This window comes from Seriola dumerili, unplaced genomic scaffold (genome assembly GCF_002260705.1).
Source record: "Seriola dumerili isolate Sdu_G_001 unplaced genomic scaffold, Sdu_1.0 BDQW01000155.1, whole genome shotgun sequence".
In the NCBI taxonomy this organism is placed as follows: domain Eukaryota; kingdom Metazoa; phylum Chordata; class Actinopteri; order Carangiformes; family Carangidae; genus Seriola; species Seriola dumerili.
The window spans coordinates 927,000-954,220 of record NW_019174410.1 but is presented as its reverse complement, the minus strand read 5'-3'; the positions used below and the strand labels follow the sequence as shown (position 1 = coordinate 954,220).

General features: G+C 42.5%; 3 protein-coding genes across 6 annotated transcripts; 2 read left to right on the top strand and 1 right to left on the bottom strand.

The window, feature by feature from the left end:
• Nucleotides 1–4,359: 4,359 nt before the first annotated feature.
• exoc1 (exocyst complex component 1) lies at nucleotides 4,360–13,748 on the top strand. Of its 4 annotated transcripts, XM_022751537.1 has the most exons (20): nucleotides 4,360–4,408; nucleotides 5,018–5,149; nucleotides 5,255–5,385; nucleotides 5,506–5,665; nucleotides 5,973–5,990; nucleotides 6,813–7,000; nucleotides 7,136–7,363; nucleotides 7,611–7,743; nucleotides 7,852–7,961; nucleotides 9,351–9,500; nucleotides 9,971–10,079; nucleotides 10,736–10,780; nucleotides 11,180–11,343; nucleotides 11,438–11,551; nucleotides 11,845–11,924; nucleotides 12,106–12,334; nucleotides 12,465–12,648; nucleotides 12,725–12,924; nucleotides 13,033–13,227; nucleotides 13,323–13,748. In XM_022751537.1, exons 2-20 carry the CDS (start codon nucleotides 5,026–5,028, stop codon nucleotides 13,473–13,475), a joined length of 2,715 nt encoding a protein of 904 aa, XP_022607258.1. In that variant the 5' UTR covers nucleotides 4,360–4,408; nucleotides 5,018–5,025; the 3' UTR covers nucleotides 13,476–13,748. The 4 variants fall into 4 exon arrangements, with proteins under 4 accessions (XP_022607258.1, XP_022607259.1, XP_022607261.1 ...); XM_022751538.1 differs by lacking the exon at nucleotides 5,973–5,990; XM_022751540.1 differs by lacking the exon at nucleotides 10,736–10,780.
• Nucleotides 13,749–14,080: 332 nt separating this feature from the next.
• Nucleotides 14,081–22,437, top strand: cep135 (centrosomal protein 135). The gene is made up of 26 exons (XM_022751499.1): nucleotides 14,081–14,149; nucleotides 14,508–14,622; nucleotides 14,738–14,928; nucleotides 15,025–15,192; nucleotides 15,343–15,484; nucleotides 15,568–15,652; nucleotides 15,752–15,880; nucleotides 16,052–16,267; nucleotides 16,400–16,465; nucleotides 16,638–16,788; nucleotides 16,875–17,104; nucleotides 17,204–17,359; nucleotides 17,445–17,582; nucleotides 17,972–18,049; nucleotides 18,206–18,357; nucleotides 18,666–18,781; nucleotides 18,892–19,046; nucleotides 19,199–19,254; nucleotides 19,350–19,518; nucleotides 19,617–19,727; nucleotides 19,828–20,013; nucleotides 20,142–20,351; nucleotides 20,469–20,671; nucleotides 20,772–20,876; nucleotides 21,644–21,781; nucleotides 22,035–22,437. The coding sequence occupies exons 2-26, from the start codon at nucleotides 14,510–14,512 to the stop codon at nucleotides 22,054–22,056; spliced, it is 3,486 nt and encodes a 1,161-aa protein (XP_022607220.1). The 5' UTR covers nucleotides 14,081–14,149; nucleotides 14,508–14,509; the 3' UTR covers nucleotides 22,057–22,437.
• Nucleotides 22,438–22,523: 86 nt separating this feature from the next.
• Nucleotides 22,524–25,565, bottom strand: chst14 (carbohydrate sulfotransferase 14). Its single transcript, XM_022751498.1, has 2 exons — nucleotides 24,897–25,565; nucleotides 22,524–23,874 (listed from the first exon to the last, which is right to left on the bottom strand). The coding sequence occupies exons 1-2, from the start codon at nucleotides 25,188–25,190 to the stop codon at nucleotides 23,047–23,049; spliced, it is 1,122 nt and encodes a 373-aa protein (XP_022607219.1). The 5' UTR covers nucleotides 25,191–25,565; the 3' UTR covers nucleotides 22,524–23,046.
• Nucleotides 25,566–27,221: the final 1,656 nt, after the last annotated feature.

Sequence of the window (27,221 nt, the reverse complement as noted above, 5' to 3'; positions counted from 1 at the left end):
GTACACTTAGACAGAGAGGACCAGGAAACACATTGAGGAGCATAAGTCTCCCGCGCAGCTAACGCTTGGTCTGGACTGTTGTCTCCAGCCTACCACTCATGGTTCCCATCGCCGGGCATCACCCAGTTCCGCATTGTTCACCCATGTTCCAGATGACAACTCAGGGATCTGAGTAATAGCTAACATGCTATTTTGTTTGTAGCTCCGGTTAGCGAGCGGAGCTGTGTGTCCACAGCATGACAGCAGACATCGCTGAAGTTGTAATAAACATCACAATCCAATATTCTGATTCTGAAGCTACAAAAACACAACACTCTTACGTACAAGTTAATTTGTTGGTCCGAGACACACACACTGAGCAAAGGAGAGAGAGAAGCCAGAGCTAACTGCTAAGCTAAAGTAACAATCAGTTCTAAACAGCATGTAAACAAAAGCTGAATCAGTGAAGTTCGCTATAAGCAGCAGAGAGCTGTGGGTGCTGGAGCAGAACTGGTCAGTTTAAATGTACAGCAGGTAGTTAGTCACTGTAATGAAGAAAACAACAACATTAACTGTGTTCAGATAGAGCAGCAATAAACTCTACCGGTAACAGAAACTCCAGAGACTGGCGATGAGACACTACAGTGACGTCAGCACGTAAACGGTCACTCACTGCTGGTAATGAAAGGTGACGTACTCTGAGTAAACGTGTTACTGCGGCACATTTTTAAAAGGGGAAGAGGAGGGTAAAACATCTTATATGGGGATGATAATAATAATATATGATAAAAGTATTAAACAACATCTTTAGACTGCCAGGGAGCCAGTATCAGTTCCCAGGTGTTCCCATACAGCTGATAATTACTAATGTACACCCAATTGACAATTTATTAGGAACATCTAGCTTAAACTCATATAGTCTAATACAACAGTCCTTCATGAAGATTATACTGTTTATACAGAGGTGTTTCTGTTATTTAGCCTATCTTCTTTGATATAAATGGGTTGGTCAAAATAATAGAAAATAATAGAAACTTTAAAGCCATGGCGAGTGTCTTTATGTAGCAGTAGTTTTGTGTTGGAATCGGTTCTGAATATTTCTGTCTCTTTGATTACTAATAATCAAATCAGCCCTGAAAAATCTGTTGATCCCTATTGCTGTTAGTCAATTTAGGCTAATTCTGTCCTTGATTAATTAATGTGTTATTCAGTTAATACTAAGCAATACACCAGTTCTCTGTGCTTCTATACAGTACGTAATATATACAGTTCATCATACTATTTGCCTTTCTTTCTTTTTTTTTTAAAATCCTAATAAGAAACATACTGCTCTGATCATAGGTGCTATCTTCATCTCTAATGTAGTGTTCCTTAACTAGTTATGAAATAAGTACAATAAAGTAATTTGATAAACATGACCTACTCTGTCTCTTTCCAGTCTGCTGAGATCAAGAACTGCCGGGCGAGATGCTGTGATGCATTGTGGGGTTTTTAGTATCAACAACTTCAGGCCTTCCTTCAGCCTTGCAGGTAGCACTCTTCCAAACACACATATTTACACCTGATATAAACAGATTGATTTACTCACTGGTGTTAAATATCATTCTTTCCCCCCCAGATGCTCCAAGGATCCAGCTGATTACTGGCAGTTTGAAGGTGGATTTTTCTTCATCTGCTACGTTGCACCGTCACTTCTGGTAAAGATTCATAACCTTTGTGGTATGTTGTGATTTGACTTATTAATACACTGTATAGTTGGGAGTCTGACATAAAAGATAGTATAATGTTTGTCCACATATGTTGTCAGAACTATATGGAGAATACTGTGGAAAACAAGATAAAACTGAATTGGAAGATACAAGCTAAAAAACAACAGACCACACCCCCTCAGCTCCACAGCCCCCCCTCTTTCAGAGGTGACATCATCACCTCCTCATTATAGGAACCTTGACAGGCAAGATAGACCAATGGAGAAATGCCAGTTTTAGTTCTTCAGATCATCCCGGGGCTCTGAAGAACTATTTGTGAATAACTGGTTGATATTGTAAATTTACATCTGAATATATTAAATAAAAGTGTTATAAGGTCAATAGTGGTGCGTATGTTATTTGTAATTAAGTTTCCAACTACATACAGAGACTTAACAGTTTAATTAGCATTTCTTCAGTATATTATATTTTATCAGAAATGTAAGAAAATTGATCTGAATCTGAATCAGTAGATATTGTATTTAGATTGTGCTTCTACAGGTTTTAACATTACTTTACATACTTAAAGATTCAATGTTGACACAAATACTGCAAGTTGAAGTTTGAGATGATTTTAATCTGTTTTACACAGTATTTTTTTACTTCTTACTTAAGTATTTTTTGTCTTCCAAAACAAATGGTTTACTTTACAATATTAAGCATGTGTTAATATTTCATTGATTGACACTTAATTTTATTATTAGGAAAAAGTTTCTCTGCAGAAACTTTAGTGGCGTCACTTTATTGAAGGTGTTTGATCATAACAAATTAGGAAAAATCTGTAAAATAAAAGTTTTTCTCTTTAGAAATATTAATTAAACTTTCTTTAAATGTATTGTTTTTAAGCTCATTTGAATTAGGATATTTTACTTTAATTTTATGGTTTTTGTTTGGCAGCCTCTGCTGCCAGTCATTTGACTTTTTTTTTTTTTTACGATTTTCTTTTTTACAGTGTATGAGATGAACATGTTATTTGGATGTATAATACACACGTAAAGGGCATTATTTTTGTGAACATGACGGTCCAAACACATGAAATGTGTCATCATTTTAACATGGATTAACATGTTAACATGTTAGTCTGGTTGATTGATTGATTGATTAATTGATTGTAGGCGTAATGATTTCACCCAAATTTGAATCAGATAGATCGATGTCAGTTCCATTTAATACCTCTTGATCATAGAATTAGATTTTATTGTATTTTGTCTCAGCTGTGTGATGGGACTTCCTAAAGTTTTCAAACAGATTTGTGTGTCAGAGTTGTGTAAATGTGTAACTTCTTCATGTTAAAGTGAATATTTCAGATGTATTTTAATTTGTTAAAATGCAAATTCAAAAAGATACTTTCTGGACTTCCTGTCAGTTCCTCCATTATTTTCTCTGAGGACAAAAAGGTCCTCTGTCTATTTCCATATTAAAGTGATAATTCACTCCTACAAATAAATATTGCAATATCCTTGAGCTGCAGTCACAAAACGTGCATCTTTTCCCACCACTGGAAGAAGGAAAATAATATCTGGGGACACTGGAGGTAATACAGTACATGAACATGACATTAACTTGCTAAAAGACAGTATAGAGACGCACAATATGATTTTACATATCCTTCAGTGACGCTGTTCTCCAGGCCTGACTAATACTTGTGATGTTAAATCTCCAAGGAGACGGACACAGGAGGCAGAGTTCATGATACATGGACTATTGAAAATAAAGAAATGAACACATATGTTATATATATATGTTGGACACATACTTCCATTGTGCTGTCACTTTTACGTCACCGGCAGCAATAACCCATGAATGTGACTGTTGATGATGGCAGTGCATGTCTCATTCACCAGCTAGGGAATCCTGCGCTGTCTCTGTACAGTAACTCCAACTCAGACAGCACCTCCAGGCGTTTCCTGCAGATCACTTGTTTCTTCTCCATCTCATGTCTGACTCCACTGTGTTGACACTGTTGACTTTCAGCTGACTCTTTATCGCTTCATGGACTGTTGCTGTAGATCAGAACAATGGATACATCCTTTTTATTGTTAAAACAGAACAAATACATCATTACAGCACTGACAACAAAGAGACACACACAGGCCGTATGTAAGAACACAACACATAAAACAGGGAACTGGTATTTATGGCAATTATAGCTATTATGTGGATTCACAATGCCACCTGGTGTTCTGAAAAGATCATGTAGACAGTCTGTGACATGACTTGTCTCAAAAGGTCCAGAAGAGAGGCTCAGAGCCTCCTCTCTTCTGATTGGCTCACCGACCTGTTGTTTTTAGAGCTACAGAGAGAAGCCTGAGAGAGGAGATGTAAAACTACACTGAGATCGTTTTTATATCTTCTTATGGCTCAACACTTCAAATAAAACACAGAAGAAGAGGAAAATATGGTGCATTTTAAAATATGTATACTGTATATTTGCTCTAATAATGAAGGAAACTAGATTTTAGCGTAAGCGCTTCAGGCTCAGGTATTGAAGCAGAGTCCATCTTTATATTGTGTTTTAATATGGGCATATTATCACAAAGCAAGTCCCACACAGCTCAGCTCAGCTCAGCCTCTGTGGGTGGAGCTGGATGTTGACAACAGTGTCACCACCACATGACAGCTACGTCACAGAACCAGGAAGTGGAGAGGGCGGTGCTTTGCTGGTGGGCTGACAAAACAAGGTAACGGCAACTAATGACATATACCTCTGTCAAAAATACAAAGACAGAGCATTTTGACTAAAAGAAAAAAAAAAGAAACCACAGAGGTGCAGTTTAGTTTATTTCCCTGGCGTAGTGTCAAACTCTACGTGTTCTACTGTAGCTAGCTCTGTCAAGCTAGCAGCCAGCAAGCTAACACACAGAGAGGACATCGGTGCATTTACATTGTGAAGGGCCTCATTACTTTTAGTGCAGTGTTTCCGTGGCCAACACCGGTATCTACCTTAAGAAATTCGTTTTTAACGTCTTTAACATTTTTTACGTAAACAGCCTCTGAAAACATGTCAGCTAGCTGCCGTTAGAAGAGTGTTTGACAGGCTAAAAGACACCAGTATTCATTAGCGTTAAGATAACTGCTGAAAATATGTCATGAATAAGTCAAACGCAAAGAACAATGGTTGTAATTTATGCTAAATATAATTAAGTAAATGTTAGATTGATACATGTGCACTCAGGAGGAAGGTTTGTCCCTTCTCATTAGCAGGACTGGCTCTCCGCTTTCATACATTTGCAAAGACTGTACAGTGAGTCACCTACATGTCTGCAACATTATGCTGTGCTGTGTTACAGTTTCCACCATGACAGCCATCAAGCATGCCCTCCAGAGGGACATCTTCACGCCCAACGACGAGCGGCTCCTCGGCATCGTCAATGTCTGCAAGGCAGGAAAGAAGAAGAAGAACTGCTTCCTGTGTGCTACAGGTCAGTGGGTAACAACCACAGGAGCAGCTGTAAATAACTATTAATCATAAAAGGTAAATGTTTCTTAAATGATAATAATAATGTGCTCCCCCCCCCCTCCTCCAGTTACCACAGAGAGGCCTGTCCAGGTTAAAGTGGTGAAGGTGAAGAAATCTGACAAAGGGGATTTTTACAAGCGCCAGCAGACCTGGGAGCTCCGAGATCTGACAGAAGTAGATGCCAAAGATGCGAGCAAGGTTAGAGAATAATGTATTTCTTGTATCTCTTTCCTTTATGTCACCCATAACCATCAAGAAGGTATTTTTCTCCCTCGTTCAGATTCAAAATACTCTCTCGGTTTATTTGTTATCTTATAGGAAAATCCTGAATTCGACCTTCATTTTGAGAAGGTGTACCGCTGGCTGGCCAGCAGCACGGCTGAAAAAAACTCCTTCATCTCCTGCATCTGGAAGCTGAACCAGCGTTATCTGAGGAAGAAGGTGGAGTTTGTGAATGTCAGTTCTCAGCTGCTGGAAGGTGTGGAAACTCTCTATCCCTCAGCCACCCCTGTGACCGCATGCCTCTTTTCATGATTTGATTACATTTGCTTAAAGGCGTGTCTTTTTCTCTCAAAACATTAGCGCTGACCCTAGTGTGTATTGGTCATGTTTGATGTATTCTAATTTTGACCAGAAATAAGGAACTTTGTCAGCTTTCAGTTGATTTGATTTATTAATAGCATGTCTAGAGATCTCTTCTTCTTTGTATCCTGGTTTGTGGTATGGCTTTCTGTGTTAAATTCTCCTTTATTCTCACTCTTCTCTTTTAAACTTTCTCTGGCCAGAACTTCCTAAAGCGGAAGGTTGGTAGGACTTAACTTCCCCCCTCTCCTCACTCCTCTCCATTGTATGCTCATGACCTCAAAGACACCATTCTCATTAGAGACTCTTACCTTCTTAAAGCTCCTGCTGTTTGAATTACTTGTAAATAAGGATGAGCATGATTCCTTTTTTTATTTTAATAATCGTAACACACATCTAGGTCATGTTTTTACTTCACTTAGTTTTTTACTTGTTCATATCATCATAATTCATAAGATTATTTACTGACATGTGCTCATTAATGTACTCTGTATTTAACTTGACCCAAAGTTGTTACCCATATTGTTTCTAATTGATCCAGAGCAATGTAAAATGCAGTTGTTAGTTCAGCAGTTTTGCTTAGAGCAGCTATTTTATCAGGCAGAACAAATATAAAGAAGTACGTTTATCTGATAAAAACCATTTCAGGCTGCAGACGTGCTTCTGTTTCCACCACCTGAGACTGTTTGTGGTTTTATGGAGTTAAATAACCTGCAGTTAGATTTACTATGGTTTAAACTTCATGTTATATTTTCAACAGTGGTAGTGAATTAATACAGTTTCATAGCTTATTTAAAATGTGTTTTAAGACTTAATTATTCTAAAACAGATTATGACTTGTTAAGATAAATATATCTTCAGTCACTTTAGTGAGAATGATTTAAAAAGCCTTTCCCTGTTACTGAATGTATTTATGTGGGTAGTTGTCCCCATAAGAACAGTATAAAGCCTGGTGTGTTTGAGGATGGCAGAATGTGTCTTGAACTTAGTTTGTTTGTGCTCATGGCTTCTTCATGCTTTTTCATCTGTTTTCATGGGTTTAGAGTCAGTGCCAAGCGGTGAGAGCCAGAGCGTCGCCGGGGGTGATGAGGACGCTTTGGACGACTACCAGGAGCTGAGCACCCGTGAGGAGCAGGACATCGAGAGCATGATGGAGATGTGCGAGTACGCCATCTCCAACGCTGAGGCTTTTGCGGAGCAACTCTCCAAGGAGCTGCAGGTTTTAGACGGAGTGAGTGAAGCAACCAGAATGAAAAGTATTAAAGTTCTAAATTACATTATTTTCCCTGTGAGTTTGGACATAAGCATTAACTTTTTAAAAACAAAGAAACATATAAATACCCTCTTCATTGTCTCCTACTTTAAGGCCAACATCCAGTCCATCATGGCGTCGGAGAAGCAGGTCAATATCCTGATGCAGCTGCTGGATGAGGCGCTGTCAGAGGTGGACACCATTGAGGGAAAGCTGAGCAGCTATGAGGAGATGCTGCAGAGTGTCAAGGAGCAGATGGACCAGATCTCCCAGAGCAACCGCCTCATCCAGATCAGCAGCACCAACAATGGCAAACTGCTGGACGAGATCCAGTTCTTAGTGGTTGGTACATGTTAAAATGTTTTCAACTGTATATGCATGAAATTAATCAGTTGATCTAAACACAGTTATCAGAGCCCACTTTGTTTAAAAAAGTAGTCCCCATCTTGATTTTTAAGTGTTTTACTGTGTGTAAACCTGTTTTAAAACATAGATATTTTTATCTTGAAAACCTTTGTGTTTGAATACTAATTTTATTGTTAGATTGCTGGACTTTGTTTGATGACCTGGTGTGTTTTTCCTCACATAGAACTACATGGACCTGTCAAAGGGACATATCAGAGCTTTGCAGGATGGAGACCTGACCTCCCCTAAAGGTATCGAGGCCTGCATCAACGCCTCTGAAGCTCTTCTGCAGTGCATGAACGTGGCTCTCCGACCAGGTTGGTTTAAAGATGAAGTGTTATCGATTACCCGTTGATCAACTAAAGGCATTAGTAGCTGTTTTTGAAGTAAGTAATCAAATTAAACGTCTCCTTTTTTTGTCATAGGCCATGAGAAGCTGATGGCTGTGACGCAGCAGCAGCTCCTGTTCGCTGAGCTGAGAGACACCTTTGCTCGTCGCCTCACCAATCATCTCAACAATGTGTTTGTCCACCAGGTAACAGGCACATTAATATGACAAAGGGTTTAAATAAATAAGTACAGCAAAAGCAAGTACAGAAAACTTTAGTTTTACAATTTTATCCGGTTGATTATTTGGTAATATTCTTGTTGGTTAGATTTTATGACTTTCTGACATTGTCTTTGTGTCTTTTCTGCTTCTTAAAGTTCAGTGTCAGAGATTATTGGTCACTGGTGCAATAACCATCTTCATAAAAGTATATGCAGTTTAAATCATCTTTGAATGCTTTGTCATATTGAGCTGTGAAATTACACAGACTATACATCACTCTTGTAAAACTGATGTAGAGTCAAGAGTTGAGAAAATAATATACATGCTTAAACAAATATACATTTCATTATAATTTATTTCTGGAACCTGATGTCTCTGAATAATAAAGCAGAGTAAAAGCAACAAAGTAGGAGGAGACTGTCAGACTTTGTGTTGTCCTCACACGTTGCCATTGTGAGTCTGCTGCGCCATGGAGGTCTACAGTCTCTCCTGTTCTCTCTCTGTCTCTCTCTCTCTCTCTGGACTTCCTGTTTAGCTGTGACTCTCTTCCTGGGCTTCCTTGTGTCGTTTCCTTCCAGTTGTGTCCCTCCTATTCTTGACTCTCTGTGTTGCTCACTTTGAAACATCCCACTCTGCTCTCTGTCTCTGTGTCAGTTCAACCACTTCAGTCACTTCAAAATGACCATCCCTCAGTTCTATAGGTCCTCCTGTCTGTCACTTCCAGTGAGTACCCTCACAGCAACCCCCACCTCCCCCCACTTTGCTAATGTTTGACCTGGCATACCTCACTCCAACTTACATGTCATTACTTTAGACGCCCTCCAGGCACCCTCCATCATTTCTTGCATGGGATATGTTTTTAACGACTTAACATCTCTCATCTGAGCTCGGAGCTGAAGAGGCACCGTTCATCTTTCTCCTTCACTGACTGTCTGCACTCAGCTAAGGGCTTTTTTATGTTTGGGTGCTAACATGGCTTTGTTGCAAAAGGCCTCGTATCATAAAATCCTGTGCCTGTCTGCTCTGCGTGCATGTCTCGGCGCAAAAGCACTAGAGACTGAACAAGCTAACACTCAGGGGAAGTGAGGCGACCGTCAGTCTGTCAGTAAGAGTTCTGCTTTTCAGTAAGCTTGTCAATAAGTTAAGACGAAGAGGTGTTGGATTTTTGAGTTGTTTACCTTTTTAAAAACATCTGGTTTCATGGTCATTTGAAGTAATGATAGGAAGCAAGATAAAACGCCCTTAACGTGTGGTGTGTTTGTGTGTAAACAGAAAGATGGAATGAGACGTAGTAGCAGTGGGTTTGTCTATATTAACTCTTTAATTGAATATACTGCAAATGTCTGTCTCTTTATCTCTCGCTCCGTCGTCCAGGGTCATGACCAGAGCTCCACCCTGTCCCAGCACACAGCAGAGCTGACCCTGCCCAAACACAGCCCCCTCCACAGGGACCTGCTGCGCTACGCCAAGCTCATGGAGTGGCTGAAGAACACCCACAGGGAGAAGTACGAGGGCCTGTCGAGGGTCAGTGCTCTTATCCCGCTAAAACATTTTGGAAGATATGGGAGAGAGGATTGACACCACACTTGGGTGACAGTGTGGTTACCGTGGTAACGCCAAGTGCAGTTTACAGCAAACTCTTCTTGACCCCAACTTCGTCATAAATACAGCCATAAAAGAGTAATAATAGAATTAGGGCTGTAATGATGTCAGATTTTCACTGCAGGATTATCATGGCTAAAAGAATTCACAATAACGACATTATCGCAAAATCTATAGATAATTTGAAAAAACAATAATAATAATGATAATAATAATGTTAAGTAGTGAACTTTAAAGATGTTTGTTTATAGATTTTTTTTGTTTGTTTCATATTCATCTGACTCAGCAAGAAAAGAAACTAGTGTTTTTCTCAGAAATGTCAAACTACTCCTGTGATACTTGGGACATGGAGTTTAGAGAACCTAAACAAATGTTCTCTCTCTCTTTTTCAGACCTACGTCGATTATATGAGCAGACTATATGAACGAGAAATCAAAGACTTCTTCGAGGTTGCCAAGATAAAGATGGCGGGAACAACCAAGGAAGCGAAGGGCAAGTTTGGTAAGAGCTGTGATTCAGAGACGTGTTATGAAGCATGTCTGTCTCCTGCACTTGATGCTGTTATGTGTGATTAGGATTTTTTTTTTTTAGTAACATATCTGTTTGTCTTTTTCTCCTTTTTTTGCAACATGTAGTTCACTCAAAGGTTGTGTGAATTTCACTGCATCCGGAGTATTTTGTCCAATATTTGTATCGTACTGTCACACAGAAATTAATGTTTAAATAAGGAAACAAGGCCTCATTCTTTTCCAGCCTTTTCTACATCACCTCACTAATGTTCTCTTCCAAAGTGTTTAATGTTCTGCTTCATGTTTTATCTTTTGATAACGTCTCCTCTTCCCTTTTACATAATAAATTCTGTACTCTTTTTATTCTTTAGAATATAAATAGGATCCTTGGTTGAGCTTTGGTTTTGGCAGAATTATAGAACTCTGCTTTCTGCTCTCTGTATTAGCTTTTCCTTCTGAAAACAAAAAAAAAGAAAAAAGAATTTGTTTTCCAAAGGTTTGTCCAAAGCTACGAGCACATAAACTGCAGCGCACGTCAGCATATATGTAACTTTGTACATCTAACGTCTGGCCTCACTCCTCCCATGCTGCATGTTTTAAGCCTAACCTGTCTCTGTCTCTGATGCCTGCCTTTTTAACTGGCTGCAGCCACGCTTCCGCGGAAAGAAAGTGCACTCAAACAGGAAACGGAAAGTAAGTACGCTCCATCTGGACAGAGCTTTTCCACTGTTAATTACCCGTTCTGCTTCTCACCACTGTGCCTTACACAACTGCACTAAAAGTTGCTCAAACTCTTTTCACCACCCTGAAACACTTTCAGCCCTACAAACCATTACCTCGCCACGTACCTGGTTGGTTTGTGCTGAATGTTCACAATGCTGCTTAATGCATCATCACATAATCTGATTCTATGATAAATGCCTACAAAAGCTAACCATTGTTAACCATTTGTCTTTTATTGATTTTGAAACTCAATTGTTTTTAATAGTGTCATAATTGACAGACATAAACCTGCAGTTTGAATGATATTCCCAAAACTTGGGCTCTTTTTCATTAAAAGGATTAAACGCTGTATTTGTTGTGCTGTCTCAGGCCTTCATGGCAGCTCTGGGAAGCTGACAGGCTCTACCTCAAGCCTGAACAAGCTGACAGTGCAGGGCTCCAACAGCCGGCGTTCCCAGTCGTCCTCGCTGCTGGACATGGGCAACATGTCCGCCTCCGACCTGGACGTGGCGGACAGGACCAAGTTTGACAAGGTGACACAGCCAGAGATACACAGATTTAATCAAATCAGCTGTGTGTTCCTCTGTTGCTCTGTGATGTGGGATTAAACGTGGTATTTCTCTGCAGATATTTGAGCAGGTCCTCAGTGAGCTGGAGCCTCTGTGTCTCGCAGAGCAAGACTTCATCAGCAAGTTCTTTAAGCTGCAGCAGCACCCGACAGTTGCGCCCCCGCTCGCTCAGGTAAATCTGTGATCATGCACAGGAAATATCTGTGACAGGAGAATCAAACAGCACGCCACCAACTAATGTGTAGTCTGTTGTAACATGAAACTGTCTAATCCAAAATAATAACGTTAACTTCACTTTGCATCAGTTGCTCTACTCATGTGGAGCCGCCTGAAATTGGAACATTTTTCTCAAGAATCGCAAGAAATAATACAGCAATAACAGACGCTGGCATGTTTTCAGATTCATGTGCTCGTCAGCAGATGTTTGTTTGGATTTGTCATGTTTTATGTCCATTGTCCTGGCAGCCCGAGACAGAGGAGTCAGATGGAGGCATGCTGTCGAGAGTGCCTCCCCAGGCAGAACACAGACACTCCTTGTCATCAGAGTGAGTACTCGCACATCGTCTTCGAACAGCTCTGCTGCAAAGGTCACCCATCTTCACAGCCAGAAACATCATATATATATTTATAATGAAACCAAATTATATTCATATTTATCTCATGTGGCGCTCCCTTCTTCTCTCACCTCTGTCTTTTCCACAACTTCCTGTCCTGTCTTGACTGAAGGAAAGACATGGTGCGGCTGATGATGAATAAAATCTTCCAGAGCATCGAGACGGAGCTCAACAGTCTCATCGCTCTGGGTGACAAGATTGACAGCTTCAACTCTCTCTACATGCTGGTGAAGATGAGTCACCACGTGTGGACAGCTGAGAACGTTGACCCGGCCTCGTACCTCAGCACTACTTTGGGAAATGTGCTGGTCACTGTCAAGAGGAACTTTGACAAGTGCATTGTGAGTGGACGCCGTATGACGAGGAAAATTCATGCTTTCTTGTCTCTGGTTCTTGTCAGCACATCCCTAAATGAAAGTATGGTTTATTTCAGTGAAATAAAAAAAAGGCTTACATGTTGTTTTCTCACAGTCTGGTCAGATCAGACAGATGGAGGAGGTGAAGATTTCAAAGAAAAGCAAAGTTGGTATCCTGCCTTTTGTGACTGGGTTTGAGGAGTTTGCTGAGCTGGCTGAAACAATCTTCCGCAACGCAGAGCGTCGAGGGGACCTGGATAAAGCTTACGTTAAACTTATCAGGGCCGTCTTCATGAACGGTAAGAACCACCAGTCATCCAGAATCAAACACTGATTGGCAAGACACTAAGCTCTGAATATTCATTGTCTTTCCAGTGGAGAAGGTAGCCAATGAAAGCCAGAAGACGCCTCGGGACGTTGTGATGATGGAGAATTTCCACCACATCTTTTCCACACTGTCACGTCTAAAGATCTCCTGCCTGGACGCAGAGAGACGAGAAGCCAAGCACAAATACACAGATCACCTGCAGTCCTATGTAATCAACTCCCTGGGCCAGCCTCTGGAAAAACTCAATGTAAGAGGGAATATCGTTTAGAGTGATCATCAGTAATCATATGTAGGATATAGGAATCCTGACTTGTATTAAATGCATCATAGGTAAACTGTCATCTCTCTCTTGCAGCATTTCTTTGAAGGAGTTGAGGCACGTGTAGCTCAGGGTGTTCGTGAGGAGGAGGTGAGCTACCAGCTGGCCTTCAACAAACAAGAGCTACGCAAAGTTATCAAAGAATACCCGGGCAAAGAGGTGAAAAAGGGACTCGACAACCTTTACAAAAAGGTGGACAAACACCTGTGTGAGGAGGAAAGTCTGCTGCAGGTGAGAAATTCAGAGTTTTTAAAGGCGTGAAGATACTCTTCTGTGTCAGCCGCGTCACATTCCTCACTGTTGCTCTTCCTGATTCACTCCACCAGGTGGTGTGGCACTCCATGCAGGACGAGTTCATCCGTCAGTACAAGCACTTTGAAGATTTGATCGGCAGATGCTACCCTGGATCTGGGATCACCATGGAGTTTACCATTCAGGATATGTTGGAGTACTTCTCCAGCATTGCTCAGTCTCATTAGTCCAGCTGCTTCACACTGATAATTAGTGATTCACTACTGCCTCACACTGGCTGAACATACATTAGCTATTTACAAACTTCCCTGTATTGCTTTTTGGATGATGAAACATTTCCTCTATGTGTGTCTGTGTGTTGTAATGAAAGAGTTGCGGTGCAGATGTCTCTGCATTGTGCGTGTGCGCCTGTTTCTTTGAGAGTCAACAACTCTGCTCTAAATATTTGTTATATTTTTATGTCTTTATGCCATATGTACATAATAAATTTGCATCTGCCAACCCTCCATAGCTTTATCGTACCATTTTTTATCTGTTTTATTAAGCGCACAGCATTGAATAGCGTTTATATGCTTGAGCTCAAGCCTGACCCCGCCCCTCCGCCTTCTACTCGGACGACGCCGATTCTCAAAACAAGCCGCTCCAGATGTTCCGCAGCGCGTCTATGAACTTCCATGGTGACGAATCCAAACCGGAGGTCAGCGGCGCTCTTTTCAAACCCCTTTACCGCGGAAACATGTCAACAGAGGAGCTGTTGATGGTCAACCTTTAACCGAGAACGAGATGCGATGCTATAATCAAAGTCATGAAAATAATTTGTCCGAGCGAGACGTTTATGTCGACGATGTAGAGCTAAGTTGATGCTGGTTAAGCTAACGTTAGCACCATCCTTCAAAGCAAGGTGAGTTGAGGCAAACTTCCTGAGATTTAACGCTTTTAAAGTGGCTAACTGTTTTCAAACTGTGCTGACAGGTGGGCTAATGCTACTTGTTAGCTCTTAAAAAACAAGCAGCTCAATAGATACGTGCGCAGATTGCTAATATAGGCTTATTAGCTACTTAACGTTAAGCTAGCTAGCTAACGTTAGCCAACAATAAACGCCTGGCTAACGGTAGTGAGCTTAATTAGCCACTGTTCGCTACTCTCATAACCTGACACGGTTCTCAACAGTGCACGCTGTTTATTTCACGTTGTTTTAAGTATCTTCTTACTTTAGCTACCTTGCTAACCAACGTAAACGCTGCTATGTTGTGCCATAGCCATGAACAGCAGCGCAGAGAGGAAGTTTGTCAACTTGAGAAAGCGTCTAGATCAGCTGGGCTACCGACAGCCACTGGGGATAGAGTCACTGCCACTAGTGGAGAAATTGTTCAGGTAAAAAAAAAACCCTTCACCCCCACTGCACCTCCTCGCCTTCATCCTATAACATCAGCCAGGCAGTCACGGTGGATTAAATGTATTTAGGGCTGATCTTCTCTCTGTGTTACAGTGACCTGGTTCACACCACTGAGAGCTTGCGCAATGCCAAACTGTCAGCCGGTAAGACCGAGAAAGAAAGCCGAAACTTTGATGCTGTTCTGGAGCCGTACAGGACAGAGAATGCCCGGGTGGTCAGGGAGAACAACGAGCTGCACCTCGAGGTCCTGAAGCTGAAGGAGGACAAGGATCGTGTCACCAGAGGTAAGCCGTGATAAACTACTACTCAAGACAGTCTGAGACACACTCATCCACAAAAGACTGCTTTGATAACTTCACATAAATCTTGTCTGGCTTCAGAGCTCAAGACCCACATCAGAAAACTGGACCATGAGACATCTGACCTGAAGTTTTTAAACAATCAGTATGTGCACAAGGTTCGCTGCCTGGAGAAGGATAGCAAGGCGAAAGCCGAGCGCATCCAGCAGCTCCAGGAGAAGAACATGCAAGCTGTGGTGCAGACACCAGGTAAACACCAGCTGTCTGACCAAAGTTTCACAATGAAAGTGGCTGCACTATCTTTGTTTCAAAAATGCTGTTTCTTGAGAAAGACAGGTGAGATCATGTTTGACTTTTAAAGAGCATTCAAAAGTCACTTGTTAATCGTGACATTCACAGGTGGGAAGAAGCGCAGTATTCCTTTCAGACGTCAGAGGATGCAGATTGATGAGCTCACAACTCCCTCCTCCATATCAGCTTACCCTGTGTCGCAGCCTGACGATCCGTACATAGCTGACCTGCTGCTGTTAGCGGACGGAAGGTTTGTTTTCTTTTGTAACAGCTGAAATATATTATTGTATTTGCATCATTTCTGTTTTTACTCACTGTGAGTTTGATTTGTAGAATTCATGAGCTACAGGAAGACATCATAAAGGTCAAACTGGACCTGGAGAATGCTCAAGAATATATAAAACACTTAAACACACAGGTAAGAAATAAATTAACTAGAAGCTTCTACATTTGTGATGCGTTAAATGTTCATATGGAGGACGTTAAGTGTTGTTTTATTCTTATTTACTTCTATGAGGTGGAGGAGAGGAACAAAGAGATCGAGCGTCTGAATCGTGTTCTCCAAGGAGGGCGGCCTCATGATGTCATCTCTCTCGAGGCTCAAAACAGCAGCAACGAGAAGCTGATTTCTCATCTTAACCTTCAGGCAAGTGTAGTTGTCATAGAGGATATTAACTATCATTTATCAACGCATGTGGAATAATTTTTTAATATGCACTATGGTCTTCAGCCAGTTCCTCTGGAAGAAAAGAAGTCTGCATGGTTGCTACCCACCATCCTGCCTGTTGACTGGTATCTATGTCTTTGGGTTCCACAGATTGAGTACCTGCAGGAGACCAATAGGACGCTGGAGCAGAAGGTAGAAGGACTGCAGCAGAAGAAGAAAGACGCCTCGACTGAAGTGGCTAATCTGTCTCTGAAGAACCTGGAACTGTGTGAAGAGCTGACACACATAGACGACCTCGCGAAGCGGCTGGAGATGGACAAAGAGCGGGTGTTGGAAACCGCTGACATGGAACTCCAAGAAACTAAAGTGAGAATATGAGAAAGACTTACAATGAAAATGTACTGTATTTACAGGCGTTGATTATAAGTGCTTAAGGTAACTAAGTGGGGGTTAGAATAATGATAACAATCCAACAAAAGTTAAATGTTTTCTCAACAGAAAGAAATTGAAAGGCAACAGAAAATCATAGAAGACTTGGAGGATGTAATCACAAATACAAGGAAGGTATTTACAGTATAATCTGTTCTCATACTATATTTTCTTCATAGAAATACTCCTGAGTTTTAGTTTGTAATTCCTGAGTGAACATACACCACTATTCTTTGATAAAAACCTGTCCCATGTTGAAATGTTACACAAACCAAAAGCTCAGTCTGTTGGAAATGATTGAATCCAGGAGCAGGCTGAAGGTGAATTTGAAAGAGACCATCTCAGAGATCAGCTGGTGGAGCTCAAAGAGCAGAATGAGAAAATGGAGGGACTGGTGAACTTCCTGGAGGATGAGAAAATCAGGCTCCAGGACAAGATGGAGAAAATGATGGCAGCTGGTGAGCAGCAGTTTGGTGTACCTCAGCTGTTGAACGCTCCTCTTTAAGCAACTTTAAATTGTTGATGTCATTGTATCACTGACCAGACAAAGACCTGGTGCTGGAGCTGGAGACCATGCGGGCTAAACACGGTGTTTGTGGAAGGGAACGCTCCCCGTCACGTCTGGACGCATTTGTCAAGAGTCTAGAGGAGGAGAGAGATTACTATCGCCTGGAGGCTGAGCGCTACAAAAGAGTCCGAGGGGCCGGTGGTCTGGACTTAAGCCCGAGTCGTAGTCCAGGAAGAGGCAGAAGTCCGAGGTCCAAGGTAACAAGGGTAAGAAATCGCTAAATCTGATGACTGTTCTTGTTTCATGGGGTCTTTAAGTAATTTCTGATGCAAAGAATCTGCAGTTTAATGGCTTCAAATTTTCAGGGAAGTATCGCAGAAGCAGAGCTGCTCCGTGTCATGAAGGAAAGAGACGAGCTGAAGGCCGCTCTGCTGGACTTTGAGAAGCACATGGAGGACATCCAAAACAACGTGAAGGCCCTCTGCACCGAGAGAGACCAGTTCAAAACCCTGTTCAGACAGGTGAGTTTTAAAAACAACGTGTCATGAGGTGTGCACTTGAAATGACTTATTTTCTTCTGAAGACCAAACGTTGTTGTTGGTTCAGGCTCAGGAGGATTTACAGCTGGCCCGCAGCACGGATAAGTCAGCTGACGTCTTGAAGCTGCAGGAGGAGCTCAGACAGGCAGAAATCACCATCGAGCAGATGAGCGTTGAAAGAGACACACTGATGGAGAGATTAAAGGTTAGTCCCAGAGTAACCACTTCCACGGTGCACATGACTCTGTTGCTCCATACACGTATTACCATATAATAATAATAATAATAATAATTATATATAGATAAGTTAATAAATCTGCAGTGAAACCAGTACATATCTGTAGATTACACATCTGTAGTCTGTCCTTACTATTGGTCAGACTCATTTTTAGTTGTTGATTAGTCAGTATGTTTACTTTAGTAAAGTTAAGCATATCTGGAATGTTTAAGTTGCTCAAATTTACAGCTGAAATTATCATTAGTCAATAAGTCAGTTAGACAGTCACTTCCCTAACTTTCCTCTCTCTCTCTCTCTCTCATAACTTTGAATGGACAGCACGGAGCCTAACACACTGATATTCACACATTTTGCAGGTTGCCCAGACTTCAGCTCTCACAGACAGACAGGGGGAGGAGAGCAGGATTCTTGACCTGGAAAATGCCTTTAAGAGTGTAAGCCTGATGTTTCTGTAAATCTGCTCCAACATTTTCCCCTGACTGGATCTCAAAAGCCGCAGCAGAGAATTATTATAACGTTCCCTACTGTAACTTTGGTCCTTAGTGGCTCTGTGTTGCTGTGTTTTTACCTTTGTGTGTATTGTGGTGCAGTTGGAGCAGGAGAGACTAGACCTGCGGTCACAGGTGTGTCTGCTGAAGGAGAGCAGGGAGGCTGTGGAGGAGGAGCTGAAGGTTCGGTCTGCCGCTCTGGTCCAGAACGCAGAGGAGGCGGCCCAGCAGAGGGCCGAGTGTAACGCTCTGAGGTTCGTGTCAAAACAATAATGAAAGTTTAAATGTTAATAATATTACTGCTGCCAGAAAGTAAGTTAAATTCATATAGTCTTACAATTGCAGCAAATTTCAAGTGTTGTCAGTGTCTTCTCACTATCCTGTGTGTTTCATGAATCAGAAATCTCCCTCCCTCTCTGTGAAGATGCATTTTAAAGCCAGGTGTGAACTGATGAACTTAGAGCTGTCCACTCGTGATCGGATCACTGAGGACGCAGGTTGATGCCAGGTCTGAACAGGGCCTTACAGATGGACTGACTGGCTTTCCCCTGTCTCTCTACAGGCTGCTGCAGGAGCAGATGGAGCAGTCTCTGTCTGACACCCAGCACAGGCTCTCTGTGAAGATGAACGAGCTGCACGCTGCCCACGGGCAGATCCAGAAACTGGAGGAGAGAATAGGTGAACCTTTGTTGATTTGATGAGGTCTAGAATCAAGGGTTGTGTTGTTCTTCTGCAGTCTCTTCTCTGCGGTTGCTCGGCTGTTTGCCTGATTTGAGTTTGTCCGCCAGGGGAGCTGAGTCAGCGGGGCTCCAAGCACAAGGAGGACGTGGTTGTTCTTCAGAAGTCGGTCTCTGCCCTGGATAGAGAGAAAGATGCTCTCCAGGATGAAGTTGATCAAAAGACTGAAAAGCTGGTTGCTCTGCAGGAGGAGCTTTCCACGAAGGTAGACATCACAAACAAATATCAGGATTACAAACTCTGTACAATGAAAAAGTATTGGTCCCTGTCTGTACTGCCTATTCCAATGTACAGTAAGTGATGGATTAAATTCTGTCTCTGAGCCATAAGTTGAGAACTAATGAAGCGTTTCCACAGGAAAACACCCTGGAAGACGTGAAAATCACTGTTACAACGATGGAGAGCTCAGTAGCGTGAGTATCGTGGTCTCAAAGCTCCCTGGGTCGGTTTTCTAATACAACAGAACGCCATGATAAAAGTCTGACACATTAATGTGTGATCCTCTCAGTCAGCTGCAGGGGGCGCTAAACAGCAGAGAGAGGGAGATCACCAGCCTGAGGAGGCAGCTGGACGCCTCTCAGGAGGAGCTGGCTGGACTCAGGAGAGACAAAGAAATCACCATCAGAGAGAACAGGAGGCTGCAGGACGACCTGGCCACAATGACCAGGGAGAACCAAGTGTGTATTAGAGCTTGTGTTCAGTTCTTCTGTGTCCCACGTAGAGAAGGTGAAGAGATAACAGCAGCTCCTCCTGTGTCCCGTGTGTGTCTGTGCAGGCTGTTCACATGGAGATGGAAGAGGCTTTACATGAGAAGGATGAGCTGAAACTGAGAGTCCACTCCTACATTTCTGAAGTGTCCAGAATCGAGAAACTGATGGCCACAAAGGCAAGAGAGCGCCGCACGCTCCTACTCCTCCTTTTCCACAGTGTCTGGACGTCCCATAGGTGTCCACTCAGTCTCACTTAGCTCGGTGTTTGACCCACAGGAGCAGGAGAACAGGGACCTGCTGGAGAGGTTCAGGATGGCTCACTCTGAGGTGGAGGAGCGCGAGCAGAAGCTGCAGCAGGCTGAGGGCCTCACGAACTCCATTCGCCTGGAGCTGCTCTCCTCAGACACAGAACGCAGGCACCTCCGCGACACTGTCGGCCACCAGGAGAGAGAAATCCATCAGGTGAGACACGAGCTGGAACGAGCAGCCGATACATCCGTGTTAGGGAGAAAGATTTCCAGCAGCTACTCTAGGTCAACTCTTTAACTGACGTGAGGTAAATGAACCTTTCACCCTGCTGTTTTCCTAAGCACACGCAGGCCCTGCAGGCTTATGAGGCCCAGGTATCTTCGCTGGTTCGCGGGATGTCCCGAATAGAGGAGGAGCTACACAAAGCTCAGGAGGAGAAGGCAACTCTCCTCTCAGATGTGGCTTCAGTCAGGGAGCTCTGCGTCAAACTGGACTCTGGCAAGGAGCTCACCGCACGTCAGCTCACCTCCAAGAGCATGGACCTGGAGAGGGTGAGGGTCACTGCGGCTTTGACTTCGCTTTAAACACACGGCTGTGAAACGTTCGCCGGCAGCAGTTCTCTGTTCTGACATACTTGTGCTTTCTGTCAATGTGTGCACGTTGGTTAGGTGACAGGAGAGCTGGAGGATGTTCGGTCAGAGGCGGAGCTACTGAAGAAGCAGCTGGCCAGTGAGAGGTTGACCGTCCGTAACCTTGAGACGCTGCTCTCCACCAATCGGCACAAGGAGTTCCAGACTCACCTGACAGCCAGCGAGAGGGAGTCGGAGCTGAAACTCCTTCGTGACAGACTCACGCTGGCTGACAGCAAAACGTAAACAAATCCAATTCAATAAAGTGCTTGAAATGAAACAATTAAATGTGAAGAAAAGAAAAAAAAAAGTTGAATATTATTTGTGTGTACATACACTCAGTGCGGAACATTCCCGGGAGGTGTCCCAGCTCCGTGGTAAAGTGTCTCAGCTGCAGACGGAGATGGATGTTCTGAAAAGACAGCTGACCACTGAACGATTCGAACGGTGAGGTCGACGACTGCTGGTCCTCACACTGCCCCCCCCCCACCCCCAGACGTAACTCGGCTAATATCAATGTATAATTTATCCTGTAGCCTCATAATTACATGAGTAGCATAGTTAATGCAACAGCAGTGTTCAGGAGCTAGATTATTAACCCGTATTAAACTAGTTTTGTGTGGAACAAGCTACTGAAGCTGTCAGAGCAGGAGCATCTCTCCCTGTCTCCTCTCTTCAGAGAGCACCTCCTCTCCTAACACCTCCAGCACACTAACACGTCTAACTAGCTCTTACTGTCAACTTTCACTGCATCTTCTTGCTCTTTGCATTATTGAATAAATGTAGTATTTAGTTCTTACACCAAGGTTTCCTGCTGCACTGAAGCTTCAGTGATGACCCTCACTGCCAGACCAGTAAATGTAATGATGTAACTACTGAGGACTCGTGGGTCGGAACGTGAACATGTTGACAGGCGTCACAGCTGATGTGATACCACATATTATATTATATCACATTTAAGAAGCTGGAATCAGTTATTTCTGACTTTTCTTTTTTTTTCAAATGATCAAAATTGTTAGTTTTTTGTTTTCGACAATCAATTAATTGACTGATTGTTTCAGCTTTCCTCAAATATAGTTATAGAAAAGCGTGATTAGCTACAGTAAGTATAAGTAGTCGAGTACTTGAAAAGCTTTAACGCATGTAGTACAAGGACGTAAACAACACGCTGGAGACGCAGCACATTGTGACCTCGTCTTGCTGTCTGTCCTCAGAGAGAGGGCGATCCAGGAGATGCGCAGGCAGGGTTTGTCCTTCTCCTCCCTCAGCATCTCCTCCGGTTCTCATCACATCTCCCCGGAGCGCTCCATCCTCCGAAGTCTGGAACGCTCCATTGACAAGTGCGCAGACAAGTAAGACGTTGAAAATGAAAATGATGAAGCTGTTTTTAGGGCTAATTATTTTACATATATTTTATATTTAGTAATATACTTGTTTGTCAAACGGGAATGATCATTTTTGGATGTTGGGGGATAAAATCTGGGTTAAAAACCAGATCTGGTCCTTTGATCAATGAAAACTAATAAAAGCCAAAAAGAACGAACCATAACTATTTTTAACAATTATTTCTCATGTGACTGAACTTTCTTCCCTTCCTCTTTTCAGAAGTGTGAGCTTCAAGGATTAACAACGAGACGGGGCAAATGAAGGCGCCGATGAGTGAGTCAGAAACCACTAGAAGCCTGTGCTTGAAGTCTGAAGTCTGGACGTGAATTGTGAAGGTCTTTATAAGTCTGAGTATTAATTAGTCTGTAGGATACCTCGGTACAACTTTATTCCCCGTCTATCCTGAAGCACCCAGGATGAAATCATGCTCACTAAAGCTCACATTGGAACAGACTGTTACATAACAGGAGCCTCCTCTCTGTCAGTATGTTGTACAGCCACTGATAGAATTAGGACTTAACTTAGTGCCTTAGAAATTAATTGTTCTCAGCAACTATAACCTCACACGTGTAGCAAGGGAAGTGTTGGTTCAGCCCTGTGGTTCTGTGTATTATGTTTAATATTCCTGTTGTTTTTTTTTAATGATGTCTAAATTATTAAATTATTCACAAAATAAAACAATTGAAAATGACAGAAACTGCAGCGATGTACATCACAACACTTGGAACTTCTGCTTTTATTAGATGGAATATAATGAAAGTAAATAGAAAAGATGGGAAAGAGGCTTGATTTAAACCCCACAGCCCTCTGGGTACATGCTGTGTGTGTGTGTGTGTGTGTGTGTGTGTGTGTGTGTGTGTGTGTGTGTGTGTTTTAGCCTGCTAAACCACTGAATGCCCACTGAAGCCATTAACCCTTCATCTCCGCCAATATCTACATGAAGAAACGACTTTATTTACATCTGCGTCTGTCGAGTGAAGTGATTCCTTTACTGTAATAGTAACAGTGTATGTAACGTACATCTCAGTAACTTTCCTTTGTCTGCAGCTGATTTCAAGCTTTAGTGGTTTTGACGTCAAGTCTCCATCTCCTCCAATAATCAGCATGTTGCAACGACGTGAGGACATCTCAAGTAAAAAATGTGTAACAGCCGTCAACGCTCCCTAAGCATAAAAATAATACAAATGATTCTCTATAAAAAATAATCTCCAAACTATAAGACATTGCACGTTTAATGCCGGCAGTGTTCAGTGGTTGTGTTGGGGAGCGGATAAGTGAAGAGGGAGAAGTCTAAAATGTACTTGGGCAGGAGTTCCCTCAGCAGCTTCTGTGGCAGGCTGCACAGATAATAGTGTAACGTCTCTGTGGTGACCGGCTTGTACCACGTCTGCCTCTCCGGGAAGTGAACGTAAGGAGGCGCTCCGATGCGCTGGAGCACAAACTCCGCGTCGCTTTCCAGGTGCTCGTAGGAGCCGATGAAGTCATAAGACACGGCACAAGGTTGGCACAAGTTGTACACCGGCATCCAGTGCTCGTTCATACGCTCCACATCCTCGTCCAGCAGGTAACGGACAAACTCCGCGAAGGTCACATCATCTCCTCTCACGGATGAGTCCTTGGCGCGGCCCTTCCTGTACCGCTTTATGATCTCAACGCCATACTTTTTCTGGTAGGACTCGATCTCTCCAAACTTGTTCCTGTAGGCAGACAGCAGGCGCTCCATGGGCTCCCGCACGAACATGAATTTGAAGTAATGCTTGAGGCGGTAGCGGATCTCCTCGGGTTTCAGAGAGGACAGGAAGAGCAGGTCGCTGCGGTGGTCCATCTTGATGTTGACGTCAACGCTCTCCAGCGCTCCGTTCAGAACCTTCAGAACCCTCTTCCAGTTGGAGCACGCCACCTTGGGGACGTAGCAGTAGAGGAAGTGGTACTCGTCGTTGACCAGGACGTGCTGCAGCAGCGTCTTCCTCTGCAGGGGGCTCAGAGACCAGATGCTGTGGGGCATGTTCTTCTGGCTGCACATGGTCCTGATGGTCCGGTTGCGGATCTCCTGGAGGATCTACACGTGGACACAGAAAGGAGCATTTTACCTATTTTACACCAGTATTACTGAGATGTGAAAACCTTTTGTAAAGTTGCAGAGGATTATGGGAAGTGAAGTACAATGTTTTTGAAATATGACCCACAGTGGAGACTAGAAGTCAGGAAATCTAAATCTCTGCTGCCCAACACTTAGAAATATTAGTTTAGTTTATTGGTCCGACTTTACAATAAGACTACTCTTACAAAGGATTTATAAATGGTTTATAATTAGGTTATTAATTTAGATGTTAACACTATAATCACAAAATAAACAATCTTATAACTGTCTTATTGTAGCTCATTAATAAATTATGATGTGTTTTCCTTTTACAATAAGGCTCCTTATCCAGTTATAAATGGTAGTAAGTCATTAGTAATACTAATGAGTAGTTAACATTAGTTTGATCTTGCCAAATTGTGAGCCTGCATCAACTGTTAAAACTTGTTTATAATTGTTTGTGATTTATAAAGTGTTATTATAAACCATTTATAAATCCTTTATATGGGTCTTATTGTGAAGTGGTACTAGTTTATTTATTTATTTATTTGATTGGGTAAATGCAATTTAACACTTTCAAAACCGAGTATTAAACTAATGTGTTGCTCAGAGAGTTTATAGCTGTGGTAATCCCTAGTTGGGCTTTTACATGTGTAATGGACTTAAAACAAAAACAACTGAACAGTCAGCTGAAGGAACTGATTATAGGAGGCTGCTGTGGAGGGTAAACACACCCAGCTCCCACCTGATCCAACTTCTGAAGCCTGCAGGAAAGTTTCTGCTCAACGCATTAAGTTTTAAAAGAGAGAAATGACACATGAACGTGTTGTGGTTGAGTGAGGAAACGCCTCTGCGGCTTTTCATCCTGTTTACGGCAGATCTGCTAATATTGTGAAATGCCTTCACATAAGTCCGCAGACAAAGCAAAAAAAACCCCTGCAGGCTACACCGAGCCCGGTCAACCTCCGGCAGACCTCCACGGTGCCTTTCACGACTGTTACCTGGGACTCCACGTCCACTGCAGCCGAGCTGTGCTTCCCGGGCTGTCGGATGGAGTCCAGCCGCCTGCCGCTACCCCGGGGTGGAGGCGTATCCATGCTGTTCAGCATTCCTTTCTCTATCATGAGCAGCAGGCCTCCGGATGCGACGATCACCAGGAACGTTAGCACGGACGGCAGCACGGCGGAGCTGCGGCGGACCGAGCCCGAGCTCACCGTGGTCCTAAAGTTCATCACCGAGCCGCTGCGCGCGGCCCCGGTCCTCTTCACCCCGGAGTCCGGCCTGCGGGGAGCCATGCTGGGTGTCCGGCTGCTCTGATCCACACCTATCGGCTGTTTGAAAGTTTACGGTTAACGACTACGTCAGAAGAGACCGTCGGTTATCTACCACGTACCCATACTTAACTTTTAAACTGCGTGAAGTCAGCCGGCGTGAATATATCGATTCCTGTTTGAACTGTCAAAATAAAACCAACTTCACGTGTTACATGTCGCAAACACTTTATCTACAGTGGAAAAACTTCCTTTTCCTGGACTCTGTCACATTGTCTTGCTCTTTATTAATTTCCTCTCACGGGGCGTTTTCATCTGAAGACACTAATATCAAAAACAGCCAGACTTTTAAAAAAGAGATCCGGTTAACATTTTCAAAATAAAGTCATCCACTGTATTTTTCCACTAGAAAGAGTAAAAACATATAAAGACTAACGTGAATACAATTCATGATCATTTTATTTCGTCAGAATACCTTAATGTAGGCATATTTATAACTACAGAAAGGTGTGGGAGTGTTGTGGGGCCTTGCAGAGGGAGGTGCTGTGAACACACCAGTCCCCAGCACCTCCTCCCAGGGACTCCTCAAATGCCCCCAGGCAATCTGGGAGATGTAGTTCAGCTAGTGTGTGCTGTGTTTGCCTTGTTTAGCCAAAGCTCAAAGAACCCTTGAACCTTAACTCCCAATAATTTTTCTCTTTTTTAGTTATTTTTTTTTTCATGCCTTTATTAGAGTAGCAGAGAGAGAGAGACAGGAAGGTGATGACATGCAGCAAAGAGTCATGGGTCGGATTCGAACCCAGGCCGCTGTATAGCTTTATGATCCCTCAGTCTGTTCTTGAACACTCATTGAGGAGTCAACAAGGTCTCTACAGTCAAAGACACACTCAGACTGCGACTGAACCATAAGCACAACACTCGAGTTGTAATGGCCCACTTCATTCTTCTTCATTTTTAGCCCTGTTCACACACTTCCTGTGTTTATACCCCTCTCTGCTGCATTCACGTTCTCCAAATGGTTTATACTCCCAGTCAGAAATAACCGTCTTCTGACAGTGTTTCACAGGCGTCACGGTGCTGTTAGATTCACGTCTGTAATACAGTGAAGAGTCTTTAGTCACGATCCGGTGGAGATCAGTTCTTGTAAAATCGCTCAGAGCCACGTCACCTGGCTCCTCTCACTGTGGAGGAACAGTGAGCTGAGTCAGCCACATCCATCCACTTAATCATAAACTTAATCATTACCATTAGAGCCTGATTCAAAACATGATCACTGCACATTAGCACCAATAAATCCTGCGTCTTTACAGTCTTTAATCAGATGCTACCTGAACCTTTCTGCTCAGGGCTGTTGCTCGCTCTTAATCTTTTCCTGGTGGTAAACCAGAGTCCAAACTCTGAACATCACATTCACATCAAAAGACTCTGAAGTTCATCAACTTCTACACAAAAGGCAAACATTAGGCCTACACAGTCTTTAACCAACTAAACACGTTTTAATGAGTCTGACCAGGAGTTAACTTTTCATCCAGTGTGATTAACATGATAACGCAAAGTAGGTACTTTTTTTTAAAGCATATTTTTTATTGGTTATATCAACTTTGTTATAGTAAATCTAAATATAGGGTTATATATTCACCCCTTTAGTTTGTAAAGCTTATTACATATGGACAAAATAGATTCTGATATTGATCCTGCGCACACGTCCTGCATCATGTATCTGCGTCATCAAGTAATCTTAAATAAGTAATGTGAGTAAAATTATTAAAAATAAAAAAATCAAAGTTTCATATTGTAAAAATAAGTTAAAACATATTTATTTGTTAATAAATATGTTAATAAAAAACAAGCTTTTCAACCTTTGTATCAACAGGTTCATGTCTGATGTTCGGAGGTTGTTTCATGTGACTTTCTGCCCTTTCATTCCAGGGAGTTGCAGTGCTCGGCATGTTGGCGTGTTTCTTATGGAGTCATTAAAAAGAATAAATCTGTAAAAGAATAAGAAAATAAATGTGGAAATATAAACAGGAATGAATAAAGGAATTTATAGATAAA